This window comes from Sciurus vulgaris, assembly GCF_902686455.1.
Source record: "Sciurus vulgaris genome assembly, chromosome: 19".
Taxonomy (NCBI): Eukaryota; Metazoa; Chordata; class Mammalia; order Rodentia; family Sciuridae; genus Sciurus; species Sciurus vulgaris.
In genome coordinates this window covers 9,973,719-9,991,890 of record NC_136480.1, presented here as the reverse complement: position 1 = coordinate 9,991,890, position 18,172 = coordinate 9,973,719, and the positions used below count along the sequence as shown (strand labels likewise).

General features: G+C 46.7%; 1 protein-coding gene across 1 annotated transcript; it reads left to right on the top strand.

Moving 5' to 3' along the window:
• Window positions 1-974: 974 nt before the first annotated feature.
• Window positions 975-17,189, top strand: CAV3 (caveolin 3). The gene is made up of 3 exons (XM_079122093.1): window positions 975-1,291; window positions 13,951-15,232; window positions 15,265-17,189. Exons 1-2 carry the CDS (start codon window positions 1,178-1,180, stop codon window positions 14,290-14,292), a joined length of 456 nt encoding a protein of 151 aa, XP_078978219.1. The 5' UTR covers window positions 975-1,177; the 3' UTR covers window positions 14,293-15,232; window positions 15,265-17,189.
• Window positions 17,190-18,172: the final 983 nt, after the last annotated feature.

Below are 18,172 nucleotides of genomic sequence, written 5' to 3'. Positions count from 1 at the left end.
ACTTGCCCAATGAAATATCATCACTTCAAATCTGTCTGTCCCCCTTGATTGGCAGCTGCTTGGGGCAGGCACGGAGCCTAATTCACCTTTTTATCGGCAGCTCTTAACCAATCCTGATTGGAGGAGTAGGTGGACAATAAATGGATGCTCTGGGCCTTGCCCCTGGAGATTCAGGATCCCACCCCTTCAACTCCCAGAGTTCAAAAGATGGCCGAGTTAGAAGCAGGCACAGGAAAGCTGGGGAGGTGTCTACAAGAGGGGTGCCCCACTGCTGCAGTGGAGTGGCTAGGGCCTGTGGATGTCCTAGAACTGCCCCTAGGACTGGGACACAGAGCAGCATTAAAATGGACTCAGGCCCCCTCCTCGCACAGGCCGGCGCATGGAGGAGGCAGAGGAAGCGGGCAGTGGTCCCCTGTTCTCGTCTCATCCCAAGCCCTACCTAACCACAGTCCATCAGCTCCCGCTCCAAGGAAGACCCCAGAAATTGGAAAGCCTCAGACCTGCTGCAGGGCACCAAGCAGCAGGGCCAGGTGCTAACGATCCTCTGAGAATCCCTACGAGAGAGTGTTCCCGCGTATCAAAGCCTCTTCCTTACACAAGCCCATCTCCTCCATTCCTCAAGGGTGGGAAGAGCCCTGATGATTGTCATCCTATCCCCATGTACAGGTGGGAACATGGCTGCCCAGAGAGGTGAAGCATGCCCAAGGACACACAGCAGGTCACAGGCAGAGCTGGGATCAAGCCCATCTCCCTTCCTGGGCAGCTATTTCCCAGGGGAGCCCAAGTGCTGATGGCAGTAGCAAATTCCAGGGGCCCCTGGAGAACTGAGCCCACCCCAGCTCAGGGAATGCCAGACCCTGGCAGCTGGCAGGGAATGCCAGGCCATCAGCTCCCTCGCAGGAGGCCCAGGGCCTGGTGGCAGCCCCCTTTAAGGAGCGCTCTCCCTTCCAGAAGAGCTCCAGTCTTAATTTTAGCTTGGAGGCCTGCCATGGGAGGCTTTACCAACAGGCAGGCTGAAGTTATGTGGGACAGCTGTCAGCCGGCATGCTGGGTGGGGCCTATTTAGCCCACAGGGGCACAGGCCCGGGGACCCTGAACTGGTCTCTCTGCTCCAAGTGTTCTCAACCCCACCGGCCACATAGCTCCGATCTCCTCCCGAGGGTCCCCCAGTTTCACCATGATGACCGAAGAGCACACGGACCTGGAGGCCCAGATCATCAAGGACATCCACTGCAAGGAGATCGACCTTGTGAACCGAGACCCCAAGAACATTAACGAGGACATAGTCAAGGTAGGCTGGGCCATGGGGTGGCAGGGAGGGTCTCTGCTGCAGGCACAGCCATCTTCTCCCAAAGACCCTCATTATCCTATCTTCTCCAGATCTCCCCCCCAAACAAACAAACAAACACAGGCTTGTAAGCCCCCCGCAATGAACCTGTAGCTTAAACCATAACAAAAAATGAGCTGTGTATGTGTGACCCAAATACTAATCAGGCCGCGGGTGGCGGATCACAAAGAAATTACCTCCTTACTACTCCGAGACTCTCGCCATTCACTCCTGGCCCTTGTCCCAGGAGCAATAGGAATAGGTGGCCAAGTTGGGCTCTTTTCCATGCCAGGAGGCATTTCTGCGGTCTCCACAGTGGGCTCGGGGTTAATCTCCAGAGAGCAGCTTCCAGTGGGGCTGGCAGCCCCTTGAAGTGACACTCGCTGCCCTAGAGCCCTGCCCAGGGTCTGTCCCTCATGGTCTGCCAGCCATGCCCGGCTTTTGCCCCGGCTCCCACCTCACCTCACGTTTGGTGGCCACAGCAGGACAGAGTCCTCTCAGAAGGAGCCCAGGTCCCTGAAGGGGGACACTTGGAGTTGTCCAGCCTTCAGGAAGTGTCCCCAGTCACTGCAGCCTGACGTTGGGCCTCCTTCCTCACCAGGTGACAGGAGTAGCTTGGCCGCCTCTGAGCCCATGGCCTTAACCCAGCCTTCACCTGAAAACCAGAGGGAACTTTTTAAAAGACACTTTTTCAGAGCAGGGTCCCCTGTCACTAACAGTTACGGGAGGAACTCTTAAAGGGGAAGATGCCTAGAGCCTCTCTGGGCCTACTGAATACATTAGGATCTCAGACCAGCACTGTCCCATCAAAACAGAGACGTAATGTGACCCATGGTACAATAATCCTAGGGGCTTCTTTTTACATAAACTGTAACATCATCATTTATTATTATCAAATATTATACATTGTACATAATTGCATGTGCTGCATCTGTTTTATGCGATAATCACACGATGACTTACTTTTACATATTTTGTTTTATGAAGTTGGATTGTTTTTTAGAGTAGTTGTAAGTTGACAGAAAAATTGAATGAGAGGTACAGAGATTTCCCACATCCCCTCCCCCCCGCCCGCCTGCCCTGGAATTTTAAATTTTCTAGCAGTCGCATTTACAAAAGAAAAGCCAAACGGGTGAAATTAATTTGAAGGATATATTTTCTGTAGCCCTATCTATCCAAAATAGTACGATTTCAACCTAAAAAACAATTATTAAGGAACTTTTGTATGGTATTTCTTTACCTTCAAAATCCAGTGTGTATCTTGTTGATGGTATATCTCAAAGTGGATGCTAAATTTTCACCAGAAATAGGTATTCTGAATTTGGAGTTCAAACACTTGCAGTTGAAAACTGTTTCAAATTATTCCATACATTCTTAAAATGTTTCCTATAATGGAATGGAGGCCCAGATCCTCAACTAAAATTAAACAGAATTTAGAATTTTAGCCACAATCCAAGTGTTCAAAGATGGAGCTGCTGGATTTGACACTTTGGCTAAGAGCTGGTTCTGAGGCACAGCCCTGGGTGGTCATCCTTCACTGGGTCACCTCCCTCACTGGATCAGGTTCTAACCTTCTCCATGTGTTCTCTCAAACCTAACACGATCGGCCAACCTGTTTCTTCCGCTCCCACCTGCCAGTCCACCCACCAGAACACACCCCTTGGACTCAGACGGAAGTGCCCACCTGCTCTCCTCTGAGTAGTGAATGCACCTCTCAGTCTTCAAGGAAAAACTCAAAGGTCATTTCCTCTGGGAAGACTCCCTCTACTCCTTCAAGCAATCAGATGCTCCCTCCTTGGTGTCCCCTCTTCTCTTGGGGCACTCCTCCATGACTGTTCACATTGTACTCACGTAAATCACCAGTGGTGGGGATACGATAATGTATCACAGCGCGGTGTGAAAAGCCACGATGGGGAAAAAGAGAAAGCAAATCACTCAAGCTCTAAAGTACTATAGAAGTGCTTTACAGTGTTAGTGTTGTTAGTTGTGGTTTACACAGTGTGGTCTAGCAGGAATGGTCTCAGACTTGACTTCAGTAGACCTGAGTTCAAATCTTCTACCTAAAACAATGGCAATAGACATGTCATCTAGGTGTTCCCAGCCTTTGTATCCCCCTGCTAAATGGTGATCGTGTCATTTTCCTCCCCCAGGTGAATGAATCTCAGAATGGTGCTGTGCCACAGAAATATCACATAAGGGTTAAAAGAGACAAGGGGTTTGGAAGTGTCTAAGACAGTCCCGAGCACACAGCAAGGGAGTGACAAATGTGAGCTGAATAGGGACCTTGAGGAACTTGCAGGTCCTGAGGGCAAGAGAACTGAGCCATGGGCCACCTCTGGGGTCCCCAGTGGGGCCCTGAGGGGTGGAGATAAGGACTCCACAGGAGAATGTGGTTTCTCAGGGGGACCACAGTGAATAGCAAGTGTAGAAGGCGTGAACGTGCTCCAGGTCCTGGGCCCAGATTATGATCCAAAGGGAGACGTGGGATGGCAGCACAGATGTCTAGCTTTAAGTGGCCCCTCTGGGGCTAAGAGGCAACCTCTTCTGATGGTCCCACGCCCCAGAAAAACAGTTCCCAAAGACTAAACAAAAAGCCCTGCAAATTAATTATGTTGAGAGGAGATTGTGTTTTGGTATCATTTGGACATTCTATGGTTTATAAGGTCATCTGACTTTCTTTCCCTTGTTTTTAATAAGGAAGAAATGAAACATTTAAAAATACAGAAAAAAGGGCAGGGATTGTGGCTCCATGGTAGAGTGCTCACCCAGCATGTGTGAGGCACTGGGTTTGATCCTCAGCACCACATAAATAAATAAAATAAAGGTATTATGTCCATCTACAACTAAAAAAATAATAATAATAATAAAAAACAGGAAAAAAAGAATCATAAAATAGAGTCAGGTAAATACAACAGACAGGTTCAAGGAGACTTCAGGTTTGTGTTACGGTCTCTTAAAGAAGAAAGAAAGAGGAAGGAAGGAAAGTGGAGGTTGTGGCCTGGAGGCATGCAGGGCAGCCTGTCTGAACAGTGACCTCCTGAGTGCTTGGGTGCCTGCATCTCATGGGGAAAGACAGAGGGATGGAAGAAAGGGTAAGTGAGGGAGAGGGGAAGACAGAGACACAAGAAGAAAACTCAGAAGGCCCTGGAAATACCCAGGGAGCCTCTGTCAGTGCGGACTCATGTGGCAGCAGGGTTCTCATGGGCTAGAATGAGTGGCATAGAAAAAATCCTGAATAGGACCCAGCTACAGAGACTGGTTCTTCTTCCTGACCTGACCTTTACTCACTGTGTGACTCTGAGAAAATCCCTTTCTGTCTCTGGGCCTGAGTCCCTGGTGCAGATAGCAGCTGGATAGAGAAGAAAAAGATGCATTGTCCCCTCCACCACCAGATGCTGGGATTTAACACACACACACACACACACACACACACACACACACACACACACACACCCAAGAAAGAAGAGCAGAAGATATACCCACTGTATTCAGGAATTTGAGTCCCTACAGAGAGGAGATTCTCCCTTTGAGTGATGCCCTTGAATCCAAACTGGAAAATGAGCACCAGAGAGCCCTGACCACCCAACAGAATTACAGTATGATCTCCAAGGCTCAGGGTGGGACCCAGGGCAGAGCTGAAGGTCATGAGAGGCCAGAGCTGAGGAACTGGGGACAGCACACCCCTCTTCCCTTTCCTGCCCACCATCTTGCCAACATTGACTCCTGGATTCATTAGCGTGCCTGCTACATGCCAGGCGCTGTGCTATCTCAGAGCAGATAGTGTGAGCTGCATGCAAACCCCATGCAGGGCTCTGGGGGACATGAATGCATGCCTTAGGACCCCACTCCATCCTGATCCTCCTGAGTTATTTCTGAGAGGGCTTGTGGTTGGCTCTGCAGCCCCCCTCTCCGTAACTCACACTTCAGCACCAGGACCCTAAAGAAGCCAGATGTGCCCCCTAAGTGCCATGCAACTTCTGCAGCTTCCACTCCTCTTTCCCCAGATGCTCCAAACCAGCCCCTCAGAAGGGACAGGAGACAGGCCTAATCCCAGCCCTTCCCATGATACCAGCTCCCATCCCATATCCAATCCCCGTTTAGCACACAACACATTCCCCCTTCAAACAACACCCTTCTGCCTATCAGCTCAAGCCAGGACACAACCAGAGGAAGCGGCAGTCCACCAGTTCTGCACACTCCTGCTCCCAGTTTGGGTGGATCCAGGACACCTGTCACTCTAAGATGAAATCGATCTGATACCTCCCCTTGAAAAGAATTCAAACCAATAAGAAAGCAAAGACTAGAAAAATGAGACTATACAGGGGAAGGTGCTAAATACTATAAGTTAATGCCAGATGAAATGGGGGAGGGTAGTTAGGGGAGAAAGAGATTACTTGCATATGGAAAAATGAGGAGCCAGTTTCATGGGGATATAATGTGCCAGGTACATTTTTTTAAATATGAGAGACACGTAAAATGTAGGAGGGGGAATAAGCTTTCAAGAACAGGAAAGAGAATGAGTAATGGTGTGGAGGATTTTCACAACACTGGAAAGAATGTATGGTTCAGATTTGGAGAATGTGAGGGACAGGTATTATCACTGCTCCTTCCTGTGTACATGGCAGACATTATTAATGAATCACAATAGGAAGCCAGGCCTCGTCAGCTAGCCAGAGTTATAGCAAAACAGATGAAATCTCTACTACTCTGACTGCAGAATAAAGAACTGTTGAACTGAGTCAGCTATTGATTACTGTGTAACAAATTACCCCAACCATTTTACAGTCACTCACAATTCTGTGTTGATGGGGCTCAGCTGGGCGGTTCTACTGGATTAGAGGGGCCCTCTCCTGCAGCTTCAGTTACATAGTACTGAGGCTAAAATCACCTAGGGGCTCCACTGAACGGGGATACCCAATATGGTTCACTCATATTCCAGGGCATTGGCAAAAAGAGTTCTAAAGTGGGGTTCAGTCAGGATGCTGGAATGGCTGAGCCTCTATTTCTGGTAGTTTGGGACCTCTCCCTGCAGTCTCCAGCAGTCTCTGTCCACCAGTCTCTAGAGGAGGGTATGGCAGTGGTCTTCTACAGCAGGGTATATAGACTTCTAACACCACCAGTCTCTACAGCAGGGTATAAAACATGGTGGCTATGGGTTCCCACAAGCAGAAACTGCCAGGTCTTCTTAAAGCTCAGTTCTAGAACTGGTATGGCATTCCTTCTGCCACATTCTGGTGGTTAAAGTGAATCACACAACAAGTCCAGCCTCAAGATGGGATGAGACTACCCATGGGCATAAACATTGAGAGGTATGACTCATTGGGAGTCATCTTTAGAGACTAGCTAGTCACACACTAAATGATACACAGATCCTAGAGATCCTAGAACTCATCCAGGGACTTTCTTTTGTTCCCTATTCCAGCTTTCACCAAAGGCACAGGCTGAGAAGGCAGGAGAGAGAAAGGGAAGAGCCCAGCAGGAAGACAAGTACCAGGGCTCCGTGGGATACTGATTGGGTCCTTCTGGCAGGTTCCTGTCTCTCTTCTTGTAGCCCTCTTGTTGTAGTTCCTTTACATGATCCCATGAACCCTGGTCCCTTTATGCTACAACCCAGGTGCTCCAAGTACCCCACTAGGATGCTCTTGATCACAAGCTCCAGATAATGCCTAGTTACCTGCTGTGCTGTGTTCTGTGTCTCTTCCTCCTGGAGTTCCTGGCTCCTGTGATGCTCCTGAGCTAGGACACAGCAAAGGAGACTCAGGCCCATTCATTGCTGTCAGGCTGATATGGGCATCCCTCTGCTTGGTCCTTATATGCCACGTGAAATAACAGATACAAGAGACATGGCCAGAACTGACATCTGTGAGGGTCAAATGCATTGTGGGTGTCCCTATGGCCACCCCAGATTTTACAGAATTCTATTATCACCATATCTAACAAAAGAAGCAAAGCTTTACCATTTTGAAGCTGTTTTTACAGCTATTAACTCAGTTTAGCTCCTAATTTTATAAGCCAGTGCTTCTCAAACTACTTGGGTAAAGGACTGATTTTATTATGATTATTCTGATCTGTTGTACACCAATACTTTTGTAAAATGCTATAAAAATTAATTACTAAGGAAATGAAAAACAGGCATACAAATACATGCTCCAATTCTTCTTATTAGATTTAATAGACATAAAATTACTGCATCCAAATTTTCTGAATATTTTTAAGTGCTTATTCTCAATTTCTGTACTTACCTTCCTGAGGTAGGGATGGAGGAGACACTAACTTCCTTTAAGTTGCAAAGTAGCAAGTGAGAAAACTGGAATCCAGAAAATGAGACCACTTGCTTGAGTCTTCTGGCTGCAGAGTTAGCCCCATCCACTGTGGATCTTGTCTGTCTTCTCTGTGTAAAGTTGAACAAACCAACAAACAAACAAAACCAAACCAAAGGAAAAAAAAAAAAAACACTTTAAGGATCAGAGAGGGAAAACACCATGCCCCAAATCACACAGTTACTCATGATCAAGTGGAGCATGGAACCATAGAGCTATTTGCCTCCCTTTGAGATATTTTATCTGAACTGTCCAGGGCCCTGGATGCCCAAGGCCTGAGTCATGCAGGACTCTGGGGAGGTATTTTTGACAGGAGTGGCTGCCGGCCTCTCTGGAATTCTCAGGCAACTCATGGCCTGCACTCCTCCACCCTCTCGAAGTCTGTGGGGGCTTTGCAGGCTGGTTCCTATTAATCAACTAGCTTTCTTGCTGTTCCAAAAATAAATACGCCAGAGAAGGGGACACTAACTGAATGAGCAAACACTGGTCTCCCCTTTTTACCCTCCAGCCCCTCGCCAGCTGTACACATAGCTCCAAGGCTCAGCCAATAAATTGAGTCCCCCATTTCCCACCCTTCAAGGAAAAAGGCATCTCCTCTCCACTTCTGTAAAGGAATTAAGAAATAAAGTCACTGTGTGCTGCTGATACACTGGCACCGCTGCCTAGAACTTCTTGAGCAGAGTCTTAAAATCATCTATTTCCCCAAACTAGTACATTGTGGTAAAGCTCTTTCAATGTTCAAATCTGAGTTAGGGGGAACAGTAGCCTGCTCCCAGCAAAGGACAGCCCTCCAATAGCACATTTTCTGATTCAGAGAAAATGGCAGTTGTCTGGTGCATAGCACTCAAAGGCAATCCCTAGAAATAATTCAAATGTCAGCACCAATGACTTCTACAAAGAGATGACAATTAAAAGACCCAACAGAGAGGTCCTTGAGGGTGGGATTATTATTACAAAGAGAAAATGAGAGCAAGGAGGATTCCATCCATCATATCATCTCAGAGTGAGACCCACACAGAAACATTTAAGACTAGGTAAACTGCTGAAAATGATATCATTTGTGACCTGGGATGTCAACAGAATTTTTGAGATACATTTTCATAGAAACTTCAGAGAATTTGAACAAACACCATCAGTGAGTACTTACTATATGCCAGGTACTATGCTAAGCACTGCCCAAGAGGTGGTATGGTGAAACAAATTGTATATTCCATGAATAAATGTATGAATGGATGGTTGGTTGGTTGGTTGGTTGGTTGGTTGGTTGGTTGGTTGGTTGGTTGATTGGTTGAGAGGAAAGAAAGACTGAAGGACAAGTAGATAAACGGATAAATTAATAGGTAGGTAGAAGGATGGATGGATGGATGGATGGATGGATGGATGGATGGATGGATGGATGGATGGATGGATGGATGGAAAGATGGGTAGGCAGATGGATGGATGATGGACAAATAGATAAAAGTAATGGATGGATAAATGAATATATAGTATAGATGGAAGGATGAATAGATGAAAGAAAAATTTTCTCTATTCTTCATAGTAAGAAATGGCAACTCCATTTTATAGATGAGAAAATGAAGCTCCAAGAGATTAAGTGAAACTCCAAAGTCACTCATCTGATTGGCATCTGCACTGGATGCAAACCCAATTTGGACTCCAGTTTCCTATAGAGGAAAGTACTCTAGAACAACCACCAACAGTTATGTTCATCAGCTTTGTTACTAGAATAAATACCTGAGACCATTAACTTACAAAGAGCAAAGTTTCATTTTGGCTCAGTTACGCAGGTTCCAGGCAATGTTTGGTTGGCCCTGTTGCTTTGGGCCTGTGACAAGGTAGCATATCATAGGGGAAGTGCACACTGGAGCAAACCATTTACTTCATGGCAGGGGAGTGAAGGAGAGAAGGAGGAAGGGAAGGGCTCCACTATTCTTTTCAAGGACACACCCCCAATGACCTAAAGACCTCCTACCAGGTCACACCTCTTAAAGGCTCCACCACCTCACAATAATGCCACCCTGGGGAATATATCTTTAACACCTGGGCCTTTGGGCACATTTAAGATTCAAAAACTGTAACAACAGCTAAGAGTTCTTAATCAGGTATTCTGTGCCAGTGTTGTTCTGAGTACCTTAACTTATTTAATTTAATTAAGTGTTGCCTTAATTCATTTAATCCTCTGACAACTTCCATAAGACAAAGCTAGGAAAACAAAGCATAGAATAGCTCAGTGACTTGCTCAAGGTCAAATCCAGTCTGTCTGCATGCTAAGGGCCAGACTTCAGAAGGGACAGTCACACTCCCTGATAACCACAGCACAGACAGAATCTACTTTGGGGTCAGTCTTTGCTGAGACAGTGAATTAGAGTCAGGATGCCTAGATTCTGTCTGGTCGTGTGAGTGCAGGCCAGGACCTGGGCCTGACTGCCCACCTGAAGTCAAGGAGGCAGGACTGGTTAATCTGAGAGCAGGGAGGTTCTGTTTTAAAGACAATCACTAGAAAGCTGGATAGGCCACCAGGTGCTGAGCAGGGGAAGACAGGAAGGAGGGGTAACCAAGGAGATGAAGGCAGAGGCAAGCTTCTGTCCAAATGCCTATCTTTGCTATAAAGTTTCTGAGGCAACATAGCATCTCTAGAAGCCAGTCCAAGAAGCCAGTCCAAGAGGCATCAGCCAATATGGGGATGGGGTAGGTTGCAGAGATCAGAGCCTCTCGGTCAGCCTTGGGGTTAGACTGAATCCTCAATAAGCAGGCAGATGTATACCCAGGACAAGTTTGAAAGGGACTTCCAGGGTTACCCTCCCCAGTCTCTCCAATTTGGAAGCTCCCTCAAGAAATAGCAAGTCTCAGGGCTGGGGATGGGGATCAGTGGTAGAGCACTTGCCTGGCACATGTGAGGCACTGGGTTCAATCCTCAGTCCCACATAAAAATAAATAAATAAAATAAGGGTGTTGTGTCCATCTATAACAATTTTTTTTTAAAGAAATAGCAAGTCTATATTTTTTGTCCCACGTAAACCAGATGTAGAAGATTCCAGCCCTGGACTGGGGTTATAATTCTGTAATAAAGCACTTCACTAATGTGTGCAAGGCTCTGGGTTCTATCCCCAGCACTGTAAAACAAACAAAATATGATGCCATATCTTTCCATCCAGTCTCCAAAGCCATGAGATGTTCCCAACCAACCTGGGACCTCTTATTCAAATATCTAGCACTTGTCTTTTCGCTCTCTGCTCCCAAACCCACAGTTCTCCCATGTTCTCACCCATCCATCACAACCTCAAAGCCCTTCAGGAACACGTTTCATAGTTCCAAGAAGATTAGGCCCTATTCTTCTCTTCTCCCATCCATGGGGTCATCTAAGAGGTTAAGTCATCTCCATCAAAACAACCAGGGGCTAAGATTATACAGGGAGGGAATCCTGTGGTCCTGCTGATTCTTCAACCTGCAGCCTAGAATCTCACCATGCAAATTTTGCTGCCCCATTAATATACTCCCCTGAGTAGGACCTCATCCTCAGCAGTCCCCAGTCAGGATGTATAAGGGATCCATGGATCCGAGATGTGCGGCAAGAGCTCAGAACTAAAAGTCATATGAGAAACAGGATCCACGATTCCCTGAGCATCACAGTTGTATTCACTCCCTTTCCCAAAAAGTATTATTTTAGAAAGAAATGCAGCAAAGCAGTATTTTTAGTATTAGAGAAATATAAATCAGAGACTCTTCTTTTTGTTCATTTTTTCCTATTCCCTTCATTTTATGTGATGTGGCTTTTTTATAATGAAAAGTTAATTGTAATAATAACTGCACATCGAGGAAAGATCATCTCCCCACAGCCAGAGTGGGAAAGGAAAGCCCTGGAAGACTGAAATTTGAGCTCTGGTCTCAGCTGCCCATGCAGGCCCCTCCCATTAGTTTAATTAGTCTGTGATTTTATTCAACCCACTTTTATTAGACAGGAAATATCTCAGACAGGTCTGAGACTGTGTTACTCAGCTTTTTGTCACTGTGATAAAAACCTGAACTAATCAACTTAAAAGGGGGAAAGGTTCATTTTGACTCATGGTTTCAGAGGTTTCGGTCCGTAGTCTTTTGGCCCTATAGATTTGGGTCTTTGGAAACATAGTACATCATGGCAGGAGCACATGGCAAAGGAGGCCTGTTCACCTCATGGTGACCCAGAAGCAAAGAGACAGAGGAAGAGGAGTGGCTAGCATTCCAATATCCCCTTCCAGGATACAACCACCAATGACCTAACTTCCTCCCACTGGGCCCCACCTCCTGAAGTTTCTACCATCTCCTAGGAGTTCCAACCTGGAGACCAAGTCTTCACCCTGTGTGTCTTTGGGGGACACTTAGGATCCAAGTTATAGCAAAGATATTTCTACATTTTCTCACAACAGCAAACAGCTCTTCAGTTTCCCAGTTAGCAAGACATACTGGTCAGACCACTGGGTCCACCAGTCATCAAGCCTTGGTGTTCATTCAATGCTTTTCAATTGTCTCCTGAATTTAACAGCCTCCCATCCTTTCATCCTGGAGATACACTGAAATGTATCTCCACTTTACAGAGAAGACAGAGAGGATGCAGTGATGCTAAATGATATCACATGAGAGTGAGCAGCTACGATGATGCTTAATGCATAGCGGGGACCCAGAAAGGCTAGCTGAATGGCTTGGCTGAAAGTAACCATTCTTTTATAGCCACTGATTTTTTTTTCATTTCCCACATGGGGCCTCAGTCACCTGCTCTGTGGGATATATGAACTGAAGTTGCTAAGTACCCACATTTCTGGGGGACAGGGAGGAAGGCCTTCAGTTACTGCAGAACTAGGACAGGAAAAATGAACTCAGCCTCCTCTATAAGGCTCTTCAGACCAGGTTAGCCACACTCTGTTTCAGACACCTTTATAGCCATTACATCTTGCCCCAGAAATGGACCTCAGGCCATAGTAGCTCCCAGACCTAGGTACCTCTAACTCACTACCACTACCTTAAACCAGGGACCACCATGTCCTAACTGGCCCTGCACCATCCTCACTCCCAGCCTTACCAAAGCCCCCAAAGCAGCAGCCAGAATGGACTGCTTGAAACCCAGATCCTACCAAGCCACCCCAGGCTATAGCCGTCAAAGGGTCACAGCACCAAAGGCACCCAACCTTCCCTCTCCAACCTCCTTTCTGGTCTTGCACTTGGCCTTCCAGAAGCACCTGCATCTCCCAAGAGCCAACACTGTCTATCCCATTAGCCCTAGATGTTTCTGCTCCATCAGACCCAAATACTCTTTTCTAGGACATAACCCCCTCTGTACCTGATCATCTTCAGATATCAGCTTCAGCTAGATGTCTCTTCCTCTTTAAATTTTTTCAACCCCTGGTCTAAGTTAATTGCTCCTTTGGAGGTACATATCCCTATTCTCCCCTTATTCTGGTGCTTATAACTGCCTACCATAAGCTCCATGAGGGTAGGAACCTATGCTTGCTCACCGTTCTATCTACAGGTGCTCACTACATCCTTGTAGGATGAATATGACTGTTCAACTCCCTTGGGATCTTAAAATAATAGAATCTGTGAGCTATGCAGTGAGCTTTAAATCACTGTAACAAACACCTGAGATAATCAACTTATAAAGAAAAAAGGTTTATTTTGGCCCATAGTTTTGGAGGTTACAGTCCATGATTGATTGGCCCCATTGCTTTTGGTGCTGTGGCAAGGCAGCACACCATGGCGGGAGCACACAGTAGAGCAAAAGTGCTCACCTCAGAGCCAGGAATAAAAGGAGAGAGGAGGAGGCTAGGGTCCCACAGTCCCCTTCAAGGGCACGCCCCCAGTGACCTGAAGACTTCTCACTAGGCTCCACCTCTTAAAGGTTCCAACATCTCCCAGTCGCATCATTCTGGGGACCAAACCTTAAACTCATAGGCCTTTGGGGACATTCCAGACCCAAACTACAGCACGAGTGCTACAGCTCTAGCACTGCCTCAAACTTACTGTTGGCTTTGAGCCACTCACTGGACTTCTCTGGGCCTGCTTATCCATTCATAAAAGGAGAAGGTTGGACAAGCTCTTCATTGTACCTCACTGTTGCAGTAGAGGGTGAGTCAGCATGGTGGGAACCAGCAGCACTGACATCAGCGAGCTTGTTAGAAATGCAGAGCCTGGGGCCCAGCCAGAATCTTCTGGGGATGGGGTTCAGCCCTCTGGGTTTGACAAGCCCTCCCAGGGGATTCTGAGGCACTCATGTGAAAGCTTGAGAAGTAGGTGGATGCTGTGCATTGAGGATCTCCCATCCTGTCCCTGCAGGTGGATTTTGAAGATGTGATTGCAGAACCTGTGGGCACCTATAGCTTCGATGGCGTGTGGAAGGTGAGCTACACCACCTTCACTGTCTCTAAGTACTGGTGTTACCGCCTGCTGTCCACGCTGCTCGGCGTCCCGCTGGCCCTGCTCTGGGGCTTCCTGTTCGCCTGTATCTCCTTCTGCCACATCTGGGCGGTGGTGCCATGCATTAAGAGCTACCTGATTGAAATCCAGTGCATCAGCCACATCTACTCTCTCTGTATCCGCACCTTCTGCAACCCACTCTTCGCTGCCCTGGGTCAGATCTGCAGCAACATCAAGGTGGTGCTGCGGAAGGAAATCTAAAGCCAGGTGGAGCAACAGAGCTGGCGGGGCAGGGGGAGTCAGGCCAGACTGGTCCCCCAGGTGCTGCTCTATGGGAGCTGCTGGAGAACTCTTTCTCTTTAGGGACTGCTCAATTTCCTCCCAAGATGGGAGGACACAGTGTAGGGAAACCAGAAAGAAAAGAGAGCCCAGCTGCAGAAGCCCAGTGGCTCTTCACCCTGCCCCAGTCCCGCCAAGATGCTCCCATGACTGGGCCTGGGGAGGATGGTTTGCTAAGAGGCAGCTACTGCAAGTCTTTGCATTCACTTGTACTGTAACAGCATACACCAGCATCAGTTCCCACCCAGGGTCAACCTGTCTGAGCATGCCTGAGAAAGCAAGCAGTGACTGTTGGTGTGGGGAGGATGGCTCCAATAAAGAGTTTCAGCGGCACTGGGGGAATGCTGTGCTTTGTGTCCAGAAGGTTGGGATGTGTCCTGACCAGCCCTGGAAATACACGTCACTGCCCTGAGAAGCACAAAGGTGGAACATTGGTGGGTCCTCTCAAGGACCAGAGTCAAGTAGTTTTTCTTTGGATTTTACTTGTTTGCTGGACAACTGCTCTGCCATGTTCATTGGGAGATTACTTACGAATGACTTCAATTGTCCCTGAGTCAGATAATGGTGCCAATAGAGGAAAGTGGCCCTTGGGCTGGCAGGGTAGCTACATCTCAGGTCAGGGTCAGGCCTAAAATCTCTCTGAACTTCCCCTTTGGCTCACCAGAGACTAAGCCCTGGCATACCTGGCCTTCCCACATGGCATGTACACCTCTTCATCTCTAAGAGATATGAAGATGGCATAAGGTCCACTGTGTGTCTGTGTGGACTCACTGTGGGGATAAAAGCAACAGAACTGAAATGTCCCACTTCTCCCCACTCCCTAACAACAATAGTAAATGCACGCACGCGTGCCCGCGCGCGCGTACACACACACACACACACACACACACACAGACAGACAACAATCTTACCATTCTGAGGACTGCTTTTCCCAAGCATGCTATCCAGAAATTAGTCCTCAAAAAAAAAAAAAATGTAAAAATTAAAATGACAAAAGGTTAGGGGAGGTTAGTTTCTGTAGCCAAATTTGTTTAGAAACGCCATATATTTCTCTTGGAGACTTGCAGTAGACATTAAATAGCACATTCAAGGTTCTGACAAGTTTTGCAATAAAGAAATCCATTTAGGCCACATTATCCCCAGATCCTATTTGAGCTCCCCCCCTTTTTTTTCATGCAACATAATTTCTCATAAACTTAAAGTTCCAAAGCACTTTAAGATTTGGCAGAGGCATTACCTCATTGGTGCCTGGCCACAAGCCCAAGGACCCTTGGGAAACAGTGTGGTAGAGTGAGCCAGGACACAGGAGGACTTGGTTCTGGTACTGCCTCTGTTCCTAGTTCCCCTTCTCTGGCCTCAATGTTATCATCCATAAAAATGATCTCTATTGTTCATTTCAGCTCTAAAATTCTGACCCTGTTTGTGTTTTTAATCTAACATCTAATGTGATTTTAAAACACAGAAACAGTTGAAAGGGTTTCCAGTGGACACGTGTATACCCGCTGTCATGGCACTACAATGAAATTTCTACTTCCTTGCTTTATCACATCTTTATCTGTCCATCCAACCTTCTGTCCATCTGTAGTCTCATCTTGATGCATTTTTAAATAAGTTGCAATATATGTCTCTTTTACCCCCAAACATTTTACCATCCAATTCTTGCTTTTGAAGATGAGAAAATGGCAACTCAGAGAGGTCAGCAGACTCCCTAAAAGGTGCACAGCCAGGGTAAATACTGTGTTCCAAGACCACTACTCTGTGCTCTACCCTGGGACTGACCCACATTCTCTAGTGGACTCTGCAAGCCCCAGCTCCTCTTGCTGAAAAGGATTAAGGCTGGTGTTATATCCTTCTTGAAGGACCTTCCCTTTCAAAATCATTATGCCACCAGTTTCAGATCTGAAATCTTGGGTTAGACAGAGGTTCTAAATACAGAATGGTATTTGCTATAACTGCATTGTGGCTATGGCTCCAATTTTTCCAGCCCACTCTTTCTTTAAGGCCTACAATGACAGGTGCTTTCCAATCCATGAGGTTCACAGAACTGGGAAAGGATGCACATGTTAGGTGTACGTACATCTGAGGAGTTCCGTCCCCTCCAGGAATCCTGTTGAGAAGCTGCAGCAGAGAACATTGCGGGTATGATGAGAAAAGGCTCCAGGTGGGAGGACAGAGAAGTCCCTCTTTTATGGTCCATATGCACTAAACAGCATCTTGTGTCTAAACTGCATGTTCTAGGGCCCCAGCTTCAGAGAATGATTCAGTAATAGGACCCCAGAATCTGCATTTTAATGCAAATCCATCCATGATTTACAGGTGACCTGTAAATCCCCCTTTAAAAAGGTCCCTTCTAGGTAACAAAACAGAATCCAATTACCTCCAGAGTCAGACTGTGGTGTATGGTGGGTTTGGGTATATCATACAAGAGGGTTTTTTCCCTGGGTCTTAGAGCATTTTCCAACAGAAAATTCTGGGACTTTGGAGAATGGGACCAGGACTCCCTTCTGCCCCTGGCTGCATCCCATGCACCTGCCATCATCAGACAGCTAACTGTGAAGCCCTAAAGGAGAAATGGAATCTATAAACCAATAGATATGGTCCTCTTCTTTGAGAAAGTAAAAAGGCAAAGCAATGTATGAAAAAAAGATGTTTATTAAGTGCACCTGTACAAAGCAGACATATCATGATTGGCCACATCACTCATCAGTTGGCACAGTACACATGGGTCACCACAGTGGGACAAAACTAACACTGTGTGTTTAGTGGTATTTCACTGCAACTGAATACAAAAAGAAAAAAAAGAAAGAAAAAGTAAAGAATTCTGAAACCAGGATCTCCATCAGAGGCATTTATGTCCTCTTGCATTTTCTGAAATGGTGACACATAGACTCATTTCCAAAAGGAGATCATGTTATGCAGATTTTTTTTTTAGGGACTGAAGAAATAATGCTCAGGGCCCACACATTCACTTTTGATGATCAGAACTATGGAACACTCCAGCAAGCTCCAGTTGACTGGCACCTCCAGTCATGCATGAGATGGTGAACAGGTTTGGAACTATAGGAAGAGGCAGACGCTGGGCAGACTTCAGGCAGGGGGTCTGGGAAAGGACACAGATAACCAAAGTCCAGGGAGCATTTTGGACCTCTGCACTCATTCTTCTAGACTTTGCTTGGAGAAAGACCAAGAGACAAATAAAATATTCTCAGGGATGAGATTGGGAGGAGAGAGTATAAATCCAGGGCTGTTGTTGAAATCAAATGTCACTTGTGTGCCATAAAACACAGACTCTGGTATCATTACAAGACCCGAGTACCAGGCAGGGCTTTTGCACGAACAAAATGATGACAGTATCCCAGCTGGGTTTGATGCCCAATACCCTCACAACTCCAGGGTACCAGGAAGGTGACTACCACCCTGGTCCCCAGTAACCTCAGTTGGCTCCAAGGATGGCAGCTTTTCAGGGAACAGTAAGACCAGAGTATCTGCGAGGCACAGACCCCACTACCACTGCATTTGCACCACAACGGTCTAAGACATCAGCACAGAGACCCCAAACCAGCATCCTGGTAGCTTCCCAAAGAGGAAGGATGGGCTGGTGTTGGCACATGTCACAGCACCAAGGTGCAAGTTCTGAATCCACAGATGGTATTGCCTTCCATCTCCAGTTGATACTGAAAATCTTGTACTAAATTATAAGATGTTGAAACTGGCATTTCAACATGTGCCTCTTCTCTCCCAGAACATCAAGACCATGTTGGCTCATTTGTGTGTGTGTGTGTGTGTGTGTGTGTGTGTGTGT

What these genes read in the sequence shown, in the direction of transcription:
- CAV3 (XM_079122093.1), top strand. Translation starts at nt 1,178, where the DNA reads ATGATGACCGAAGAGCACACGGACCTGGAGGCCCAGATCATCAAGGAC. An exon ending in TTAACGAGGACATAGTCAAG is followed by an intron (nt 1,292 to 13,950) that starts GTAGGCTGGGCC and finishes CTGTCCCTGCAG; the next exon opens with GTGGATTTTGAAGATGTGAT.